Here is a 23735-nt window from a genome sequence, read left to right on the forward strand (position 1 = left end):
GCCCCTGCACCCCCACCATTCGGAAACCATCCCGCAGAAAACATCAGTCAAGCTAGCGAGGAGAACAATTCAAGCATCTATACACATAGACGTGCTAATTCCCTTCTCTGTGAATTCTCCACAATTTAACAAAGCGTCAGAGAAACAGGCATGAAGCACAATCAGACAAAGTTAAATGAAAATATCGTCGTGTGTTTATATCCATAGATGCACAGCTATACACCTATATGTATAGATGATACACAATACCGTGCAAAAGTCTTAGCCTGCTAAAGAAAATGTAGTTATTTTATGTTGGTGTAAAAAAAATGTTGTCAAAATGTGTTAACTTAGCTATTCCAAAACCTTGCTGAAAATCACCCCAAAATACCATACAGCAACAATCCGATATACCCAAGTAAGAAAAAAAATATATCGTTATTGTCACTGCACAATGTATTTGTTGACTCACCCACTATTATACCATGTTTGCCAAATCAATGCATCGTCAAGGTGTTTAAGTTAATTATGTGAACTGGAGGTGATATTTAACATATACATGGAATAGCTGGACTGTCCCTGAGAAGATGTTTGGGAACCAAAGCAGTGTCCTTCTAGTCACCCAAGAAGATATCAGTAACATTTTGAAGAACAGAAGAAATTCTTGTGTCTCTTTATTTATTCTGTTCGTTTACATATATTCTAATCTTAAATGGCGTCCTCTGAGCAAATATGGACTTACAACCCAGAGAAATAGCTTTAAACATTTTCATTGACTGCCTAAGACTTTTGCACAGTCCTTTACATATAGCAGGTATATGTGTACGGGTATATAACGGTGCATGGATATAACAAGGTAAACAAACAGCTGTCACACAGTGACAGTGAGCGGGGCACAGAGCAGGGCACAGGGGAGGGGCCGCAGCGTGTGCTTACCTGTGTTGCGCGCATGCATTAACCGCGGGGAGTTTTGTAACGCTTTGTCAACGTCATCCGAAGTCAAGTGAGGAAGTGGAGCTGAGAAAGAAAACAATGTTTTGAAAGGGGAAACCGACCGGAGAGGGCTGAAAATAGCCCAGTGATTGGCAAAGGCGCCCGATGCCCGTCACTGAACTGCATGCAGGTGGGTGGGCGTGTGGCGTGGTGGCTGGACATTGCCACGGACATGCGCGGGCAGGGGAGCGAGATGGCATGATACCAGCCAAGCAAAACACCAGGGAACTGCTGCTGCCCGCCCCTCCTTGAAAATAAATCTGACAGGCTATGGTGTGCGTTAGAAGACAGGAAAGCCAAGGCAGAAAAGAAAGAAGGAACGAAAGAGCGGAGGAGGGATAAAAAGGCTGCTCTTGCAGGCCTCTGCCCCTCTGGCCACTGGCGTCTTCCTGATTATTCCACCGGAGCCCGAACCGGCTTCGCAGTTTGTGCTGCACATTTTCGCTCGACGTGCATTTGCCAGCCTCATATTCACGTATGAGCTGCTGCGTGTTTTTATGATGACTTTCAATCCATCAGAAGATGGATGCTACAGACGTTTGTCAGAATGGAACATGTGAATCATTCCCACCCATCTGTTTACCCTCTTCAGGGTCAAAGAGGCCAATCCCAAGACACCCCCAAACAGCAAGCCAACCCCAGAGGCATGAGACACAGCCCCTTGGGGCCGCCCGCCACTCACACCACAGGGATTTCAGTGCTAATGCTAAGCTGAATATCAACCAATACTGAATTCCTATTCATTTTTGGCTTAATACGACAAACATTTTAAACAGTTAGGGACACTAACCACTTTCAACCCTCAGGGGAAACAATAATGTATAACACTACAATAGTGTGTAACACCAGGTTCAAGACAAATATCTGGGACAGACAGATATACATTTACCTGTAAAACCAAGCAAACACAAACATTATTCTTTCTGGTTACAGCTTAAATTAAGACTGATTTTCAACACAGGCCAGCTTTGTTCTCTGCAAGCAGGGAATCCCCAAATGCTGAGTGACTTCTTACACGCCCTGGAACCGTGGCCCAGACTGAAGGACTTTTGTGTAATGAGCTGCACTTGTACCAGTTAAAAAAACACTACGAGATACAACTCTTATTGTCCCTATTCTCTTCTCCAGCACATGAGGAAAAAATCACAGCCTGGTGGATAAAAAGCTACAAAATGGAGAAGACCTGTGCTGAAGTAGTAGGGCCTTCGCTGCAGGAAGGAAAATCTTACTACCTTTAGTTAGTGGCGACTCTTGTGCATTTAAGTGCAAACACTTAAGTTTAAAAATAACTCTAAAACCTAGGTGACTCATTGGCGGGAATTGTATTTCTGTAGACCTCCAGCGAGGTCAAACAGGCATGTTGCAAACTGGGGTAAATAGCTCCTTATAATATACCACATGCAATGCAGCCTTTGACCATCGGGGGCAGAAGCTGAATGAGAGCAGCGGCAGAAGTAACTGAAAGTTATGGCCCAGCGTAGAAAGGGGGAATAGCAGCATGCAGATCGTACTACTGTTAAAGACCTCTGATTTTGTAGAGCTAAAGGTAGCCTGCGATGGGCTGTGTTTCGATGGATATGAGTCAAAGCCTATGTCCTTGCTGTGAAGTTGTCAGCTGTGACCAATGAAAAGCAAATCGCGGTGACTCACTCTCTCTGAGGTAGTGCAGGTGTGAGAGCAGGATGTCGGCGTTGTAGCTGGGGGTGAGCCGCTGGAAGTCCTCCTTGCTCATCTTGCAGAGCTCCTTGCCATCAATGTTTTGGAACAACGATAAGTCCACGTCCATGAGGACGTATTCCTTGACGGCCCACTCCAGCCACTGGCGTACATGCTCTGTCGTCCACAAGGTGGGGTCTGTGGGCCAAAACATGGCTCCCATAAACACGTTTGAGAAGCTACATGACGGAGACAGACCCAATGAGATCTCAATAACGGGGTCCACCTACAAACTTATGGTAACCTAACAATCACTGCAAAATATGACTATATTTTTGTATCTCTGTACCTGTCTGTACAAAACTGCATATGTTTTGTGATAAATGCTGTATTGGTCACTAAAACATTTTTCTGCAAAAAAATGACCAAATGCATCATACTGTACAACAGCCGATGTAGGACCAGGGCGACAAAAATCTTCAAGGACCCCTCCCACCCGAATAACTCTCTCTCTCGCTTTCGCAGCCTTATGACCAGAACTAAAAGGTGAAAGAGGAGCTTTTTCCCCAGGTCATAAGGCTCCTAAACCAGGACAATACTCAGTGCCTCTAGGTGCTGCTTCACCCTGTCCTAATCATTGGCACATACCTCAGGCCTCTTGCTCATTGCACTTATATCGCACAGCTAAATACTTCTTACCTATCACTTATGTATAGATTATGTACAGTTGAACATTTCATATATTTTTTCATCTTATTATTTTTCCTTATTTTTTTCTCTATATTTTGTTATCATGCACAGCTGCTCGGAGTGACCAGGAGGTGATATTTAACTAAGTGAATCTTGAAATACTGTAAGAAGCCAGCAAACATACAAAAGATACACAAACTATAATCGGGAGGGTTAAAAAACACAATCTGACAGTTATGAAAGTACAACAGACAGTTTGAGAGCCAACTAAACCACACTGCTTAACAGTACTGCGTGATAATCGGCGGTGGTGATATAAGAAGCAACTTCGATTGCAGGGTAGGAAGGGGAGTGGCAACGTTAGCGTGAAGCGTGACAGGGAATTGATTTCACCATTGCTTTTCGTGATGGATGGAACAGCCAAGCAGAATGGGAAATCTCAATGGGTTAAACCAAGACGGCCTGTGAGGGGCAACAGGCCTTACTGTATAAATCTTATTCTGCGCTGAGGCGTATGCCGGGATGGTAGTGTGGAGGTGTGTGAAATGAAAATTCACGGCATTAAAATGCGCAGGACACATATCCACATAATGCATCCTGAGAGGAAGTCAGAGCAGAATGGGTGACCCCTGCCCAGCCTCTCCCAGCAGGAAGAGCACTGATCAGATGGCTGTCAGATGTAGCTCCCTAAGAGGGAACATAGGCTTTCACAGGCATGTGGTTCTTGTGCAGCACTTACTTTTTTTGCATTCAGTGACAGCAGTTAGTGATTTTTTGCCTTTCGATTCAATTATTTTGGTTGCTGCAGTAAGTGTTTTTCGTTCTTCAAATTCAGTGAGTTTGTTTGTAGCAGTGATTTTTGTTTTTGCATCCAATGGTTTCATTTGCAACAGTGCGTGGTTCTATTTTTTTAACTCAATGATTTCATTTGCAACAACCAGTGATTTTTTTTGTTTTTGAATTTAGTGATTTTCGTTGCAACAGTGATGTTTGTTTTGCTTTCAATGATTTTGGTTGTACAGTAGTCACTTTTTGTTTTAACACTCAGTGGTTGGTGTTGTAGCATTCAGTGATTTTCGTTTTATCAGTTAGTTTTGTTTTTTGCATTCAGTCATTTGTGTCGTAACATACAGTGTATCCTGTTGGAGCGTTTGTTGGTTTCTGTTGTAGTTGAATGGTTAATTTTTCAGTATTCTATCTAATTTTGCAAGAGCAGGGACTGAAATATAAATCAATGCGCTGGGTTTTTGCTGATAATGACCCGTCAATGAAAATATATATGTAAAGCCATTGTGCTACAGTAATAAAGTACATAAACACCTTCTAAAGCGACACAGTAACTCAGTGTATAAAGTACAATGAGGTGGTCACAGAGAAGCACAAAGTCCTATAACAGCAGAAACCGAACGCTTCTATTCGACCTCCAACTTAAATTCCAGGGAGCTCTGCTCCTATTGTCCTGTCTTAATGACCAGCAAAAACAGGATGTTCTTAGCATCATTCGTCATTGTCCTTGTCAGCTTCAGTTGAAAAGGAAGTTGCACTATGAAACAGAAACTATTACCCAACTCCACAACTGAGTAAGAAAGATAGAAAGCTACCATGCACAGCTATACCAGGTTTCATTTGATATTCAGCCTAATGTCAGAGCTGGTATGGATAGAAAGTGCAGAATGGAAGGGCCTAATAATGAAAAACTTCAAACATATGCATACAATTGGAATCTCTGCTGCTTTATTTTCCAGGTGACTCAAGTGAGGTCTTTTCAACCCCTTTTCCAGGCAGTTCCAAGATCTCACTCTAGGTGTGTGACTCTGGTTGAGTGTTGATAAGAAAGTCTATCTCCCACTTGGCAGACAGTTAGGAGCCAAACCCAGCCCTCTCCTGGAAGTTCTCCATAGGAAACAGTCTAGACGAGAGGCAGCACATGGTAAGCGAGGCCCCGAAATGCCTCAGCTTGGCGGATCAGAGGGAGGTGACCCCCAGACTCCTGGACGTGGAGGAAGAGGTGTGCCATATGAAATCAGGCCATTAAATCACATTAAATCGACGCATGCCGCAGGCGTGTGATCACTGGCCAGGCCGCTGTCGTCGGCCCCAAAACGTAATGAGGCAACGTGGCAGTATGACTACTTAGCTGACTCAGCAGCGCCTGACAGGAAAGGTACCTGCGGGCACGATGACCCGGCGCTCGTTGGTCGTCATGTTAGGTGGGGGGACGTGCTTGTCCTCCATGTAGCCGCTGTAGGTCATGGGGGCGCCGTCAGTAGGCTTCCCACCCTTCCCCACCCCACAGTCGTCCGGGGAGCTCCTGCAGAAAAACAGGAGACATGTGACCTGGGATCAAGGGCGATTAGGGTCACAGCAAATGCAACAGCAACCGCAACAATAATGCAAGCGACTCATGCTGAGACTGCCTTCACTACACATACTCTTCCAGAAACTGGCAATGTATTTCAAAAATATCTAATACATAAATAAGAAATTCATATGCAACAATCTGTCTTCAATTATTTTGTTACAGCTAGATAGATAGATAGATAGATAGATATGTTATTAATCCTACAGGAAATTGCAGGTTTACATTAGCAGAACACACCTTTAGAGATTAAGAAAAATATTTAGACATTAATAGAAGGTAATGATACATTAAAAAACGACTATAAACAGTGCAAGGAATGTCAGGGGAAGTATTGCACGGAATTCCACAGTAATTGCTCAGAAGTAAACAGTATTGCACAGCAGGTTGGACGGTGTTGTATTACCAGTACGGCTAGAGCCTCCTTGTCAGATGACACATGGTGGCTTTCTGCACTTCATCCCCTCCCCCCATGAAACTTCCGTTTCATCACCGATTTCAGAAAAAAAACTCAGATTTTGTTTAGATACATGACACATTCTGAAAGTGAATCTTAAAAACGCACAGACAACCTCCCTATAGTGTTTTTCATTCATGTAAGAAAAGCCGCATGAAAGGATGGACATGTCAATTAAAAATAAGAAAGGGAAAAGTGTACCGGGGGCATATATCCCATGGATGACCTGGTATACGTTTATCAAGTTCCCTCTATCTCTGCCCAGGAATCCCCCGTAGGCGAAGTTGCCAGATGTTGTGGATTATGGTCAGAATGTTCCATAAATGCATATCATCCTATTATGGCCAAGATATGAACAATTTGGACTTTTTATTATTAGGATCAAACCCATGTGTCAAAAAGCCTTTTGTTTTTCCTGGGGGAGAGCAAACAGCAAGCATATTCACTAGTACAGAGTTGCTGGTTTAGCCGCTAACCGACAAGCCCGGACCGTTTAGCGTGTCGTTACTTTCAGATAGCTACCTCCCACCTGCAAATAATGCTGCATTAACGATCACTTTAACTACACATCTGGACAGCGGGAGATTTACAGAACATGGAGACGGTGACTAATTTGAATCCAGTTTTTCTGATCCAGCTCTGGGAACGAGGGAAAGTTCATGTGAGACCCCTTTCACGTTGCCGACTCTGGTTTATGTAGTTGTTCTGACTGCTACAGTTTGGACTGAAACACGCTGCTTTTTCACTTGGCAGCGAAGACCATCTTCCCAAAGGAGGCTCACGTTACGTAGCTCCATAAATGTTTGCGACTGTGTGCTAGCAACTATAAACACTTGCCACCAGGTATAAGACTAAGGCCCAATTTTCCTCTGGCCTGCTCTTATAATTATAGAGTAATTATAGAAGAAGTTACACAAACGACAAACGAAAATCTGCGGTGCTACAGGAAACCGAGGCGTAAAAGTGTCTCAGACAGCGTAGCGTTTATGCTAACGATGTAGCCTTGGAGTTGTAAGTCCCACGGGACCGAACCTATAGGCCCAGTTTGCAATGACAGAGTAATAAACCTGCGAGATTTAGTGCCTCAACCTGTCCTGCCAGAAATATAAAATCTGGTATCCATTATTAGAACAATATGTTTTGATGACGGTCCACCGTAACACTAGTCAGAGATATCTTTGTGACCTCCACATGGAAGGTGTAAGGCTTCATCACAGAAGAAGTGGCTCCTGTGAAAGTAAGGCATGTGCCCGGAACACTCACCATCCCTGTTAATATCGCCCCCCGTAGTTCAGGTGTGAAACAAGAACCAGTTCCCCGTCAAACAGAAAAAAGCAACTGAGATAGGGGAGGAGGGTGTGGCTTAGCAGGTTAGGACATCATGCCTGTGACAGGAAGATCACTGGTTCAAATCCTAGGGTTGGCAGAGTGATTTCACCATCGGAGCCCTAAGCAAGATCCTAACCCCAGTAACTCCAGGGACAACCTGACCCCACTTTCTCAAACAATGTACGTCTCTTTATATAACAGAATTTCCTAAATGAATAGTATGGCAGGGCCCCATTAAAAACACATATTTAAGCAAAAATGAAGATCCGTGCAGAGCTGCAGCCTGTTTTAATGGAGTTGGAGGAGTTTCAATAGAGGATTACTAAGAGAACATTATCAACCTCGTATTTCAGGGACAGCAAAAGCTCAGGCACTGAACGGGAACCTCCCGGCTCTGGGAGGATAATGAGCTGAACAGGCGCAGCATGGAGAGAGGGAAAAGCAATACTGGAACTGTAGAGGAGGAGTGGAAAGGCAGGCTGGGGACATACAAAGGTGCCGTTTGTAAAATAGTGTGGCTACATAAAGAAAAAAACACACTAACTCTAACCCTTTCTGCACTTCTATCATAACCGTGAAACCAAATCTACTTACTGCGCCTTCTGGTTCATTCAGTTCCATTGCCCATTTGCACAAGTGTGTTTTTAAACCGTATTTTTCAACTGCATTTTCTGTCATTTGTCCAGATGTCATGTTTAAATGTCCCACACATTTGTATTCTATTATATTTATTACTGTTTCTTTTTCATCTAGACCAATGAGGTCAAAATTTCATCTCAGTGTATGATCACATAGCTGAAAATGACTATAGACAGACTGACTTGACTTTGACTTAACTTCACTGACGAGTAACCCCTATAAATTTACAAGAATAACTAAATGAAGTCCCCGCCCCCCCCCCCCCCACCCCAAAAAAAGTGGATTCCATATTAGTCCAAATAATTTTTTTCTCCTTGATTGATAGCGACACTTTTCTCCGACTGATGTGGTATTGAATCTGCGATAAATTAAGTTTATTTTTTGGCTAAAACCAAGGATATTAAGCATAATGGTTCACTGTGAATTTACTATTTATTTACTATTCAAGAAATCCATTAAAATTGTGATATCATGTATTTAGGAGCGTATAAAGTGAGTTTCAAAAAGCGGAGGGGCCTGCATGCTTGTCTTCACCTTGACATGACACATTATTGGGGTGGTGGGGGCAGGCGACCTGGAAGTCTCTCCCTGTCTGCGCAGATCATGGACGGGAGGTGGCTACAATCCTAACACCCCCGCTTAAAATGGCGACCCGCTGAGCTCCGCCCCCCGCGGCCATCGTGAGCTTTCACACCCTGCGCCACAGAGGGACTTACTAAGCAAGAGCCAGGTCACCACCATCCACATAAGGGAGTCGCGAGTTAGTGGCCATCCTGTGGTAGCAGGGAACGACGTCCCCTGCTGGCCCCTCAAAAAAATACGAGGAGACTCTTAATCTTGCACCCGCCCCATGGCTCGTTTGTTGCCATGCCAGCCATGATTTGGTGGCTGTAAGAGCTGGGGGGGGGAGTTGGGGGTGGTGAACAATTAGAAGGGAAACTGAGGCTAAAGAAGGTGCCCCCCTCCCCCTTGGCTGTGCCAGTGTGAAACATTGTTCATTGTTCTCCAGGCTGTTCAGCTAATTAATCTGCCATAAACTCACTCTCTGAGGCACGGAGACTCCCATGAAGAGGACCCGGACCGCGTCGAGAACACCGGGATGCCAATTAACTCCTGCGCTTAGACCAGCCGGCCGGCCTGCCCCACGTACCTCCCTCCCTGCCCCGTCGCCATGGCCGCCGCTCGCCTGGAGGGCATCGCTAGTCAAAGCAGACTCGTCTTGAAAAGCCTGGGCTAGTTGTAGAACCGGTAATTACACCAGCTCACTGCTTCAAGGAGCTGTGATTTACTCAGTGTCTACTTAATGTCGGAGAACAGAACTTGGTTCCTACATAACTGCTATAAAAAGATATATATTATGTAACAGATATACATAAATTCATCTCATCAATATAAATATATTATATACACATATATACATAAAACATCATATAACATATACCACATCTATATATATATATATATATTATATATATATATAATTTATTTTTATATAATATATAATATATAATTTTTTTTTCTCCTCTTCTGGCAAACACTCAGACACACACAGACACAAAGCCACCTGTCGTCTGCTGGCCATTTGGCAACCACAGCGCCTCCTGCTGGCAGGTCACCAGGAGAACTGGGGGGGGCGGAGGCCATCTACATGTTGCCTCTCCCCCGCCTGGGCTGTAAATCTCTGCTTAAGGTCTGACTCGGTGCTAATTGGAACAATCTTTCCCCACATCTGCACCGCCAGATAAATGGACCCTTCTCTGGGATGTCTGTGCGGCGGCACGCTCCCAAAAATCAGGGGTGTGGGAGGGGCCCTGTAATAAATATTACGAGTGTGGCGGTCCCTGTGGGGGGGGGTATGGGACAGCTGCTTCGAGTTTGAATTCCAGGAGCAGCATCTACTTCATATTAGGCTTTGGTGTGTTTTTCTTCATTTCCCTGTCCCAAACGGCGCTGTGTCTGGCGGAATAACGCACTCTGGTGCTCACAGGCCATGCCTTAAAGATTAATAGGTGTCTTCAGATACGAGCAGCAGCTGTCCTTAACAGCCTGTGACGCATGCCTTTGTTTTAGGGGCATCTGGGAATGTTTACCTTCGTGGGTCGATTTGGGGGAAAACAGCCACGCGTGTAAACTCTGCCCTGGGGGGCGTGAAGCGAGATGAACTGGACAGTCAGACTGACAGAGATCCTCAGAGTATCTCAGCCTCTTGGTGACATGTTCCAACATCTTCCTTTACCCCTAGATTTACATTTCCTCTATAAACCTGCTCCTATATTAAGGAAGATTGCTGCTTATCAGGGTCAATTTTTTAGGGTGGTGTGTGGCTCAATTTCTCAGGAAACTGCATCTATGACTGAAACATGGGTGGTTCAAATCCCATGGTTGGCAACGTAATTTTACATTTGAACAAGTACCTTAACCCTCCAGGGACTGTCTGACCCGGCTTTCTGAATTGGATGTCACCTTGGACAAAAGCACCTAGTAAATAAAGATAAACAAGCAGCAGACTCCGCCCACCTGGAGCCGTTGACCTCCATCTTGATGGTGACACGCGCAGGTGGCTGGGAGAGCCAGTCTTGTTGCTGGACCCGGGGGCTCATCTTGGCCGTCTGCCCGTACTCGCTGGCAGACGACGCGGTCATCTCCGTCTTGGCGTGGTGTGGTGTCCCGTAGGCGCACTCAAATAATGACTGGTCTTCGCTCACCACCGACAACGCTTCCTGGAAGAGGCAGAGAGACCGGCCTTTGTCTGTGTCCCATGACAGCTTTCAGAAAGGCTTATAAAAATTGACTTCTGCTGCAATTTGTTTGGCAATTACACAATTTCAATTACAGTTAATCAAAGTGCAAATTTAGATTTAACTACAGAAAGCCCACCCAACTATAAATCTATCAGATGTTGTAATGAATTGAGCTGAATTATATAGCTCCATTGTATTATTGCATCGCAGTGCATTCACTACTTTCCTAGTATATGGCAAGACTCATTTATGGCAATAGTGTAACAGCCTATATTGTATCTATAACCGCATCTATAAGTCAGCATAGGTGATTACTGCTGAAGAGTACACTTAAAAATTAACACAGCTTTTATGACCCAAATGATGAACACATGATTTGCTTTGTAACATGAACTTCATGTCCAGGCAAAGTGACATTGATCTGATTGATGTGTAATTGTTTTTGTTGGTAATATGATGGACATATGATGGCATAACCTTGGGTTGAGCATTGTGGCGATTGAGGTCTCCACCCATTTAAGGGGGTCCAGGGGTTGTATTGGCTGGTTTTGATTATTGGGGGGGGGAGTTACAAGTCCCCCATCCCCCACATAATTTACAACCCCCACCCTGCCACTTTACAGCAGACCTCACTAGGTACTCTCTACCATGGTCATGCAGATATGTCATTATCTGGTAATTATATCACCCTGGGAACCACATGCTATCTTCCATACACCCCTAAGCTTTCTAACACTTGGGTTGTAGCTTCACAGCAATGACATGTCCATCCATCCACCCAGGGAACACCTGCAGATGGGGCACCAATCCATCACAAGCTATGACATGTATTTAAGCTCAATATATTCATGAGTAGCAGACTTTCAAGCTCCTGGTGACTTGCTGTGTTGGCTGATTTTTGTTCCATCCAATTATTATATACGATTAAAATTCTGGTAGAATTAACGGTACGATTCTAATAACATTGTGCTGAGGACTTGCTATGGTTATTTAAACTATTTAAGTTGGATCAACATTAGATTTTGAAAGATAAATCATGTGAAAAATTATTGTGTTAGACATTTAAACAAGGAAAATAGAAAAATTCCTGATATTATTTTAGCAGCCCCATTAATTCAATCAAAGCCTCAAGTAAATGTGATTAACTGAGGGCTCAGCTAACAGAAGACCAGCAGACAGTCCGTAGTCAGGACCAGGGTCCAGAAACCATGAATCGGGATTCGCCTCCGGCTGCTGCCTGACCTCTCTGTTCCACCATCCTGCTAGCAAAAGCTGCATGAAGTAAATCCGTGGAATGGGAAACCCCCCTTTTATTACCAAATCAAAAATATCACTGGGACAATGTGTACATGGGCAAAACATTATGAGGGGGTGTGGGGGGGGGGTTGTATCGTCCCCCAATAATCAAAACCAGCCAATACAACCCGGTGGACCCCTTAAATGGGTGGAGACCTCAACGTCCCCCCCCATGCTCAACCCAATATATTATGCCCTTGTGTAAGAGCGTACACTCTCCATAACATCTTCACCTTCTAGTATTCTTTGAATGCCGCAGGTTTATTCCCACTAAAGCCATTCCATTTAGGGTGAACAATTCATGCAGTTCATTCATCTTCAAGGAACCACAAAACTCAATGACATTTCTGGTTTTTTTTCTGTCTGCTTTTCAGGTTAAAGGTCAGCGCTTTCATCCAGCATCGCGTCAGGCCATGATGCTGCTGAAGCGGAGAGGATGACGTCCAGAAACCACAGTCAAAATAAAATCAGAGGCGAATGAAATCAAACTCCAGTCCTTTCATCGTCCCGCCAGTTAAAGCGTCATTAAAAAAACACCCGAAGAAGATGACAGCCACCCACTGGGAGGCGCTCTCCATCTCGCCCCTCTTTTCGCACCCACACTTTCACACGCTCTCTCTGCCGCTTTCCGTCGGGGGCCGCGGGGCCCTTCCCTGGGACTTTCAGCGCCAAGTGGAGCCGCCCCGGTGACAGGTCAAGAGGCCACACAGAGACTGCTTGGAGGAAAGGGAAGTTATGTCGGAAACCAGATTAATATGGTGGCCACTGTTCCTCCCAGATATGTCAGCTGTGAACTGCATTATTGGGCCAGCTGGACAATTAACCTTCACCCGATGGGCCGCTGGCCTCCCTGGCGTGCATTAATTGGCCAGCGAGCATGAATGTAGCCACGTGACGCCCTTTGTTCCTCGACGGAGAACAAAACAAAGCAACATCCACTCGGGGTTAATGTCTACCACTGTCTATCTGATGAGCCTGCCGCTTCCTCCGTTTTGATCCTATGGATGATATATGGGACCATGAGGATGCTCCAAAAGCAAGACAAACATCGTTTGCAGGAAGGACTCAGTGTGTTGTGTGGGGAATCAGATAAAGGCGCTTCAGTGTTTTGGAGAACATTTTGCTTGCAAATGCAGAGTGATTCCAAGGGATCTCCCTAAAAGCCAGGAGCAAACGAAGCCTCTGCAGGGCCGGCAGACAGCGGAGTGGCTTGTGCATCAAACTGAGCGATATGGCAAAAAAAATATTGCGATTTCCAGCCAGTTCGCAAACGGTCTGGCGCGGGGCACAAAAACACTCAAGCGAGCCCCAGTGCACTCCAGAATTTTCCACTTTCGGTCGTAATTTGCATCAAAGGAAAGAGGAGAGATCATTTTGCAAACCTCAGTATCTCCGCCAAAGAAAACAAACACAGATTTAAGAGGGGAAAAAAGAGGTTTAGCCCAGTTTTTTTTCCATTTTGAGGACAGAGATGCTCATCCGTGTAATACGGGGACGTGAGCTCCGACACATGGAGCTTTGGCAAGTGGGTCTGGCATGGCCGCACTGTTGACTGGATGTGGGTCAGGTGGGTCTTCCATCAGAACCCCCCACCTCTACCGCTACCTGCCTCCCACAAAACAGCCAGTAGGTGCCGCAGTAGGAATCCCACCATCTGGATCGCGTTGCTATGAGACAAATCCACAAACGAACTCATGTCATCGTGCTGAATTACGACCAACCGTTTCCACCATCAAATCCTTAATCATCCATCCATGAATCTTCTACCTATTTATCCTGAGAAGTGGTGGGGGGAGGTTGGCTGGAGCCTCCCCCAGGCAGCACAGGGTATGGAGGGGGCACCTTGGATGGGATTCCAGTCATCATTAATCTTTATAATTGTCATAGGTATCCCAGCATTGTACTGGATAATCATAAAGTTAAGCCTTGAATATATATATTTGAAAATCCACATTAAGTGCCATGATGTGGCAATGAAAGTAAGGTTTCTGTATACGTAAATCTACACTATTCCAATGCTCGATATATCCTGTTGTCACCTGGGTTACGGTCGTTTCTCCAATCAGGTCCCTCAGACACACATGCCGAGTGCCTTTTGCCGAATGAATGGGCGACGGCGGTTCATTCATACGGGAAGCCCACACAACCATGCGGCGGCGGACAGGAAGTCCAGTCTTAAAGCACTTCCTGCATTGAAAGTTCCTGGGGCGGCCGACTATCGGCGACCGGGATGGAAATGGGAAGTTCTGGCCTGTTGTAACTTTGATTGTGGCGGCCGTTTGAGGCCGTGTCACCACCGGCTAATGGAGCCGGGGCGGGGGCAGAGAGCATTTACAGTACAGCAGTGCAGTTAATTAGGTAGTGAGAAAGTCACCACTTATGATGGGTCACCACTGGTGAAGGTAGCTAGCTTATAGCTAGCACCATAACACTCTTAGAACATGCTGCATGTGACATAGCATGTTCTGCTGAAGTTGTGGCGATTCTTGGGATGGGCGAACGTGGCCTTAAATTAACATGTTTCTCACCATGTGAAGGTGCTTTCATGCATAGCAACATGGAAGCCGGACAATTAACATATCACAAGCACATGGCACAGACGTTCTTGCACAATAATCATGCTGAGCACTGTTACTTCAGAATATGGAACCTTATTTCCAATTGCCCGAGAAAGTAACCAGAAAAATGTAATATCTCTCCGATTTAGCCAACAAAAGGTTCACACCTTCAATAACATCGCAGCTAACTGTCTTGGGCACAAACAATGACTCCCATATCTTAATTTCTTCAAAAGATGCAATGGATTCTAAACACTTAGGGGCTGTGAAGGAAGTCCTGTGTTGTGAGTATTTAACCGGGGGCGACAGCCAAAAACAACAGCTTTGCAGTGCAGCACGGCGCAGCAAGGGCAGGGCCGCATTTAGCCTGTGCTGAGGTGAAGCCGTTTTGGGTGCTGAAAAACACAGCTTGGCGACAGCGTGACACCAGAGGTTCCGAGGAACCCGACTGAACCCAGGAGCCCTGAAAACGACCCGTATGAGGAAGGGTAATCCTCACAGCAGACACCATAGTGGAGGAGACCTGCCATAGCACCCGAGCCGGCGCGTCTTTGTGTTTCCTTCTTTTGTCTTCAGACAGGCTTGCTCAATGACTGAATTGACTTTTGCCCCCCTCCCCTGTCCATTTGTTCGTCACCATCACCAGATCTGACCATTGTGAAAAGGAGAAGAAGTGTCGCGGCACTCTTCCCCGCCCCGATGGTTGCGCGACCTTCGAGGTTCCCCATGCTGCAGCTCGTATGTCCGAGGCAGGCGGCAGATCGCGGCGTAACCACAGGACCTCCGGAGTCACTTTGCTGCAGCCACACGTCCCTGTGGTTTGTGTGTGACATCATGGCTGTGACTGTCACTGCTCCAATGTGACCTGTATCCAGCTACGCTAATATAGTTACGCATATATGTGCATGTAACTCTACAATTTTACGCAAATAAATCATAACCCATCCAGCACTTATGAGCTGATAAATTATTGATGGTTTGTTAGATCCTGGACACAGTCAGCAGTGGAACAGGAAAACACAAGGAGGATTTCCTAGAGGAAAAAATTGTACATATAAAATTACATCTGATAAACAGCCACTGTGCCAGATGAAACTTACAAACAGAGGTGTGGGTTGTTTCTCTGGAGGACGTGCCAGATACGGGCCCAGTACAATATCGTCACAGAACACAAAGGACAAGAATCCTTCTCAAAACATTTACTGGTACCCTACTCTATCTCTTGCTATACTATTTGTATTCTGAGGCGGTCAGACAGATGGTTATGTAATTATTGCTACCACTGTAGTCCCTGCCTTTTGTCTTATTGTTCACATAATGTTTCAACTCTCAACGTAAACATCTTTGTTTAGGAGACAAGAGGTGGACTGAACTCAACAGAGGTCAAACTAACATGATGTCCAGTCTGCTAGGTGATTCCCAGCCAAGGGAGAAGAGAACGAGAGCTTATCCAGCCCTGTCTCTTTCCCATTATTGTTACTGTTTCCTTTTTTGCTTTAATATTTCATTTAATTTACCTGTGTTTTCACAACAATAAGTTTTTACTGAAATACAGACTGGCTTGATCTTGTCTCTCTATTTATCTGAACACGGTACACTTCGAACTTTGTAAGAATAGACTTTTAACAACCGAAGTAGCATAGCTGGATGTCGAGTAATTTTAATAAATACCCATTTAAGCTGATATTTATCAGTTTCTAAAACATATTGTGTTGAGCCCTCCAGAAGGTCAAATGTCAATAAAAAAATAATATTAAGCTGGTAATAAATCATATGTAAATTTGTCTTTTTGCTATAACCATTTGCCATTTTTTTTCACTTCATATGAATTTTTTTAACGAAAAATAATTAGTAACAACTTTAAAAACTCTTTAAAAATTTCACCAAACAAAACTATTCGGATTTTAATTGATTTTAGGCAAGTTTATTAATGTCACACAAAATGCTAAAAAAGTTACAAAAATAAAAATTGGGAAAAAAAAATTGAATCAAATTAGGGCAACCCCGGTTGAAACCCTTTCATTATCATCTCATCCAAAGTAGTAATGACTCCTGTTTGTTCATCATTTTCCTTTTCGTTCTGACAAAACAGGTAAAATTCCCTTTTTTTGCAATTACAATTAAAAATGCAGAAACCCTGCAGATAGCTGAAGTAGGAAAAAGGAAATTTACAAGGCAGTGAAAAGGAAATCTTGTCACACCAGCATGGCAGAAGGGAGTTACCCGCACACCATTAATCTGTTTTCTGTAAAGTGCAATGAAAAACCATGACAGTTGACCGCAAAACTTGCGTAAAGTGACACGAAAATTTAGAAACAAACAAACAAGCAAAAAAACAACATTCAAGCTCACTTACCTTTATAGTGCTGGCCATTGTCGATCAGAACGATCGATCGAATCCTGTTCTGAATTCAGAAGTAATTCTGTATTATTTTGTGGACAGCGGGCAAGTTGAGGTTCTACTAAGCGTTTGTTTGGAGCGGATGAGATTGTGCTAACACTGGGAAGTGAAGTCAGGCAATAGCAGGAAGAGGTTTCTATTGGTTCTGGCTGCAGCAACTCGAAGAAACAGGATATTTGGGAGCGAGGAGATAAGAAGGACTAAAAACAATGTTGTTATTCCTAATGATGTGTGTTACAAGATTTTTTTTATTCAGAGGAGGGAGAGGGGGAGCGTGGGGGTGGACCGGGCGAGTGGGTGGCTCCGTGAGGGAGGTCTCTCGTGAGGCAGGTGTGATCTGATGTGCTGTGTGTGTGACATACAGAGCGGTGGCAGGATGCAGATGTCTGGTCATGCGGTCCAAACTCGACACGGCTCCATGCCATGTCTCCCCAGAGGCGTTCAGCTGAGTGCGGCAATGTTCACTTTGCTGCGAAATGCAAAGCCATTTTGCCACACGGGTGTATGTGCTGGAAGACGGCAAAGAAGCCCAGAAAACTTTACTGATCATTTAAATATTCTGCATTTATTTAAACATCTGCAAGTCACAGTTTGTTAGTCTGAATACTAATAAGATAATCTGCCATTTTGGCTATTTTAGGAATCCATTCCATAGGATGACATAATAAACTTCTAAAAGTTATGTATGGCATCAATGGGACAGACAGAAGTATTCATGTGGCTCACACAAAAATGTGCACATAATACATTGTAATGCATGAAAATAAGTAGTAATAAATCTGCAATGAAGCATACAAAATGAATTATAAGAAATGTTTAATTTATGATGGTGTAGTGTTGCCATATAAAAAAAACATTTAGAATTTAGAAACAGAATGTGGAATTGGAAATTAGAATTAGGATATGGAATTAAAGTTTTAAATTTGAATGTAGAATTTGGAAGAACAGAACTGAAGGAAAGACGGTGCCAAGCTTCCGCTGAGCAAATGCGATTAGATTTGTCACATTTCCCAAGAAAGTAAATATCAGTTTGTGCAGTTTTGTCACTAGTGTTGCAGAAAGCATGCAGACACAGATAAATGGCATACAAGGTGACGGCTGAGCAAAGCATTCTAAAGGAAAGGTTTTTAAATTGTCTGTCATTTCAGTTCAGGAAACAAATGAGAGTCGACTGCATGCTATAAATGTTATGAGCTGAGTGAATGTATCATGCAGTCTGAGGGTGCGGAGCTGCTACCAGTCTCAGGAGGGTGAGTCAGGTGACTGCCCCCCCTTCACCTGTCACTTATTACAATGGTGCATTTGCATGAAAATGCAACTTGCGTTAATTTAGGCCAGGATGTTCATGCAAGACCTATGCACCTCCAGTTAAAGGTCAGATCTCAAAATCACTCTATTTTCTATCTTAGAGCTATTCCACCAGTCTCACCGACAATCGACAATCAATCGACAGCTCACTCGTGCCTAAATTATTACAAATTCAACAGGAACAAAGACCATCATAAATGGAATTCCTCCCAAGCTTAAGATCCCTGATCTAAATCACAGTAAGGTTTACTCTTCAATTTCATTGACAAAAATAGCTGCTGATACCGAAAGGAAGAGCAGAATTCCGTGAGCATGATGCTGAATTGTCTTGGCCTGAACCTGGGATAGTCAGATGAAGATGATTGTGAAACCACATGTGTTATTGTCAATACCCAGGCCAGATGAACATTCTCAGCACACCCCTAGGGTGTGGAGGCGCGTGCGCACACACACACACACACACACACATTCATCACTCCTTCGTTTGGTTCCTCTGGTTGCTGTCTAGGAGAGAAGAAATGCAGGAGCTTGTTAAAGGCATGTCCCCAGAACCTCAGTGTGACCTTGGATGCCCCATTCGTTTAATCGATTTGTCCGTCAGCTAGCTGAGGTTATCGAAGGTGTGTTCATGCTCCAGAAAAATTCTCTGGGGACTCTGTTCCATAGGCAGGGGTAAGGGAACATTAGCCAGTTTGAGGAAGTCTAACGAGAGGAGAAAAAGGTAGAAAACGAGTGCGCAGGCGAGCATAATGCTGCTACTACTTAAGAAAAAAGCTGGGAAATTGGGAGAGCTCAGATGAGTCAGTAAAACTGAAACTGACTCAGCAAAATAAAGCAACTCTCAAATTAATGCTAATTTATTTCAAAGGCAACCTGCATGGACCCAATAACACCATGTACTGTACCTAGTGTTCAAATGCGAAACTTTTTTATAATTAAAATGCCACTGAAGCAAAGGAAGAGAAATGATCCATAATTTTTGATCTCCGATAGAGCAAAGACTGGAGTCAACCGGCCTTGGTTTTGGCAAGGAACACTTTTGGTTAACTTTTTAGTGTTATGTCCTGTATTTTAGGTGCTTGCAAAAGCAAATGCCCAAAATGGCCAAAGCACGCAGCTGTAAGCTGGTCCCTCCATTGCATAATATCAGTTACAGAGAGAGGAAGTTGCTGTAAGAAGCACAGTGTGTTTATGATAAATTGAATGTTCCTGGGAGATTGATAAACTGGATGAGGGCAATAGACACACTCAAGAAAAAAACAGACACTGCTGTCTCGTGATACTGAGTGACGTTTATTTACATACAGGTTGCTCCGGTCTTTCTTTGCTCCGCATCACGCCCACGTTTCAAAGGCGCAAACAGAAGCCGCCACTCGGCAAGTTTTACCGAGCGGCTCGGCATGCATTTTGCAAGACGTAGCAATTTTTCAGTTATTTGTAAAAGATGGCTTTCAACAGATGATTACCAGATGCAGCTGGGACGAGTATCAAAGCCAAGTTGAGCAAGAAGCTCCACGCTTCTGGATCCCGAGCTTCTGAATGGTAGGATTTTCTCCTTCCTGCCGCCACGGCTACCGGCCAACATCCAAGGATAGCTTGTGCTTACGTGGGCCTTGCCTGGCTCTAGGCTACGCGTGCGTGCGAGTGCGACGGCCTCTGGAGCGTGAGGCGTTAATCTGTCGCTCTATGGATCGCACAGAGCATGGCCTGTTTACCAGAGGATTGCCAAGCAGCAAGCTCACACTAGAGGAACCAGGGAATTGAGGTGCAAGAAGACATGACAGACAGACCAAGGGTGAGAGAAACATACTGCAAACATCCTCTCTGTCCATCAAGGGAGAAAACATGCTCTCCTGTCACTGGCTGTCAATCCCTCCCTCCCCTTCTCTTTGTTTGTCTTCAGATACTTTTTTTATGGCCTCAAAAAGGAAGTCTGTAGGAAGTGGCCCTTGTTCCCCTCTCACACCAAGCCGTGGCAAAAGCTCCACAACCTACCAGTGGGCCAGGAGTGGAAATGCTCTCTCCACAGGGGTCTAGGAAGCTGGGCTGGATCCCCCAACACAGGAACGTCCTGTATAACACACCTCACTCTCAGCTGCGGCTAAAAATACTACATCCGACTCTGATCCCCGAGTCCGACTCCTCAGGCACAAGCCGATTCGGCATTCCCACACCGTAAAATTAACACCGGCTAATTGCAAAGTCCGTCTCCTCAGAATACTCCTCCTGTAGAGTAAGAGGCTCTTGTTACAAGTCTGTGCCAGCTGGGAGGCAATGGGGACGTAGCTGTGAGCACAGCATGATGCCGACACAACAGATGGCTGGCTGCAGTGTCACAAACAGCACCATCTGCAGGCCACCGAGGGAACTGGAAGGGAGTCCTTGCCGTCTATGCAGGCTCGCATTACTGTTCATTCCTCCTACTGTCAGTTGGGTCTCGCTGGGGTCTGACACCCACCAAGCACACAAGAGCCTTTCAGTCTCACAGACTGCAGTTCGTCAAAAGCATTGTGACTTTTAGTCATCCAACACAGACGTCAAAATACAGAAACCTTGTGCATTATGGCACCTGAGTTTAGTTAAAAACAGATTCGATTAGTCAGCATACATTTCCACTCTAATACGAAAACATATATCATGATGCACTGTATAGAATAAATGGTTCTGAAAGACGGATACATGGAAATTATTATGGTTTATGACCAGGAAAACAGAAGGAAGGAATTGAAGGAATAGAACCATTTTTCATAGCACCGAAATTCAGTTATAATAAAACGTGCTAATTTATGGTTTTTAAAATGTATATGATTCCACAGGAGATATATCTCAAACAGCGTGTGCGTGTCCTTCTCTAGTGACTTCCTGTTTTGAGCTGAGGCATTTGAACTTGGGTTGGTCCATGGTGTAAACAGAGGCCCTACATAGCCAAACCACCTCTAATTAAGCTAAGTAACAATGGTAACAGTATCATTTCTGTCCACTCTCAGGCAGGCAAATGCTTCACTTTAAATTATGCGGATTTCATTTCACTTCGTGGCCTCAGAATATTTCCTAAAATACCTGCACCGACCTCTCTTTTCATGATATGATATTCACTGAAACTCGTTAAAGGCATACTACCATAACATAGAATGGGCCGACCATAAATAACTGTCTGTTGTCAGGAATTGTTTACATTTCAGAACAAAACGCATGTCCACAAACATGGCTGTTTGTAGGTTTCCCTGACAGCCGATGAGCCAGAAGTTCAGACCCGACTTTGATGTCCCTCAAAAGTTTTCAGTGCTTTGTCTGAGAAATTACTGAGGAATTACACCGCTTGTGCTTTGTTCCGTTTGAAAATTGCCGTCAAACTTAATTAAAGCCAACGAGCGGGAATGTTTCCCCAGCGTGAACTCGTAAAAAAAGTAGAATGTGAAAGGAAAAAAAAACACGGCTCTTTGCAATTACACCTCTGCCGAATCGTGATTACGAGCAGATAGCTTCTGCTGCTATGGTGGTCTTCCTGTGAAAACCCTGAGGACTTCTGAGCATTAACGAGAGAAGAAGAATGGTCTGTCCGCCTCTACCCTACCTGGTCTGAAGCCATGGACTCCCGTCCCCGAAAAGCGGCTGAGTCGCCCCACCTCTCCCCCCCCACTGTTAGTGCCTCTGGGGTCCTGGTTTGGTTGGACGGTAGGTGGGAAGGCCGACTTGCTAGTCACTCTGCAAAGTGCCTCCTACTTTCCCTTCTCCAGTGATCGTTAGTGATGGCTCGTCAAGGTGGTCCAGTTACCGTAAAAAGGGCAAGATGGTGGCTTCTGTCTCGATCCCGATCGTATATCATGTGATCAAGTGTCATTATCCGGCGTGCCTGTTACTGACGCGTGGTATGGTGCGGGCCCCTGCCATGCAGAACCAAATGTGTTGGCAAAGGCTTTTTCCCCTGAAAAGGGGCATTTAAGGATCACTTACACGTAAACACGGCCTAGTTGTGTATATCCACCCTTGTCTGGCAGTCACATTCCACCTTCTCGCGTATCATTGCGCTTGTGGAGGACGAGGAAAATGGCATGTGATTTGAATTAATCACTACGGCCAGACAGTTATATTAAAAAAAACATTTTTTTTATATCGGTTATAATGGCCGTCTGTTACTTGACAAAACACTCACCCTAAGCTGTGTAGCTGTTGGCGTTTCCTTGAATCCCCGGGGGGGGGGGCTCATGTGTTTCCCATTTCAGGCCCCTTAACTGTGCTACATCATCAAAATAAAGCATCCGCACTGACGAGACTCTCAACCCCGGGGGTCTCTGCAACCTCCCCTCCCCCCGATGGGCTGCTGTGGGCACTGCACGATCCTGATGGCTACTAGTCGCTTGCTGTTTGTTTAATGCGTCGCGCTTTTCAGTGTGGAAAGGGAAAAGCTACATCTAGTCGCCGCCCCGGAATATTAGCTTAATACGCTCTGATGAACTCAATAGCATTTCGCCTCTGCGTTGAATTGTAGGCAGTTACGATTACTGGAAAAATACGTAAGCACCCAAGGCGCAAAAAACTGCAAATCCTGCTTAGATGTTACTTTTTAAGGTTTGCGGTATAACAGACCGCGGATGTAATATTCTTAATATTCTTATGGCAACATAATCTAAAGTCACATGATTCAATAGCTGAAACATAAACATTTGAATGGATGACCGGTATTAGTCATGGCAAAACCACAAGCTTAGATAAGTTATCACCAAAGCTATGAGAAACATGTGTTAATAATATTTTACTTTAAAAACACAAAAAAGGCTACATGAATACCAAAAAGAGGGTGCAGAGATTTGAAAGGCCTTGTGAGTTAATTTGCTCCCATACCGAAATTTGCAGGTCATCGGTGTTGGATAAAATACTCAGCGGGCAAGTGAATGTCACCCTGCATTTGTGAGCTAAGCGGGAAGTGGTTAACCGCACTGCTGGCTGGCTGCAGGCGTCCAGCACGCTGCAGCACGGGCACAGCGGGCAACGGCGCCGATGTCACGCAGGACACGCCGTAAAGCAGCACCCAACGCCCCCACCCCCCAAGCCCCAGCTTCATCTCGGCCACGAGTCTCACTCTCCGGCACAGTCCTCAGATCCTCCGCGCCGTGCAGCCAAGCCACATGACAAAACGCCTGGTCAGGCCACACCACTGGCGTGTCAGCCCCCCGAGTCACGGCGGTGGGGGGCACGGGCACAGCCACACGACCGGAAACCACCGCCTAATGCAAAGGACCGAATTCCTGCTTTCACACTTCATTGTACTTTAAATCGACAGCCCTGTTTCACCCAGGGAGTATGCATACCTTATAGAATTCTCTGCGGA

The 23735-nt window shown here is 44.9% G+C and overlaps 1 protein-coding gene across 8 annotated transcripts in view; it reads right to left on the bottom strand.

The window, feature by feature from the left end:
- Positions 1–23735, bottom strand: part of erg (ETS transcription factor ERG) — a 43508-nt gene that overhangs the window by 3720 nt on the left and 16053 nt on the right. For 5 of the 8 annotated variants that reach the window (XM_023840216.2, XM_023840217.2, XM_023840223.2 and 2 more), the window contains 4 exons: positions 10620–10822; positions 5487–5629; positions 2623–2826; positions 916–996 (listed from right to left, as the gene is read on the bottom strand). In XM_023840216.2, coding sequence (XP_023695984.1) covers positions 916–996; positions 2623–2826; positions 5487–5629; positions 10620–10822 — 631 coding nt within the window. Of the gene's footprint in view, positions 1–915; positions 997–2622; positions 2827–5486; positions 5630–10619; positions 10823–17053; positions 17336–23735 lie in introns of those variants that run through there. The other 3 variants (XM_023840219.2, XM_023840222.2, XM_023840220.2) reach the window with 3 other exon arrangements.

This window comes from Paramormyrops kingsleyae, chromosome 6 (assembly GCF_048594095.1).
Source record: "Paramormyrops kingsleyae isolate MSU_618 chromosome 6, PKINGS_0.4, whole genome shotgun sequence".
Taxonomy (NCBI): Eukaryota; Metazoa; Chordata; class Actinopteri; order Osteoglossiformes; family Mormyridae; genus Paramormyrops; species Paramormyrops kingsleyae.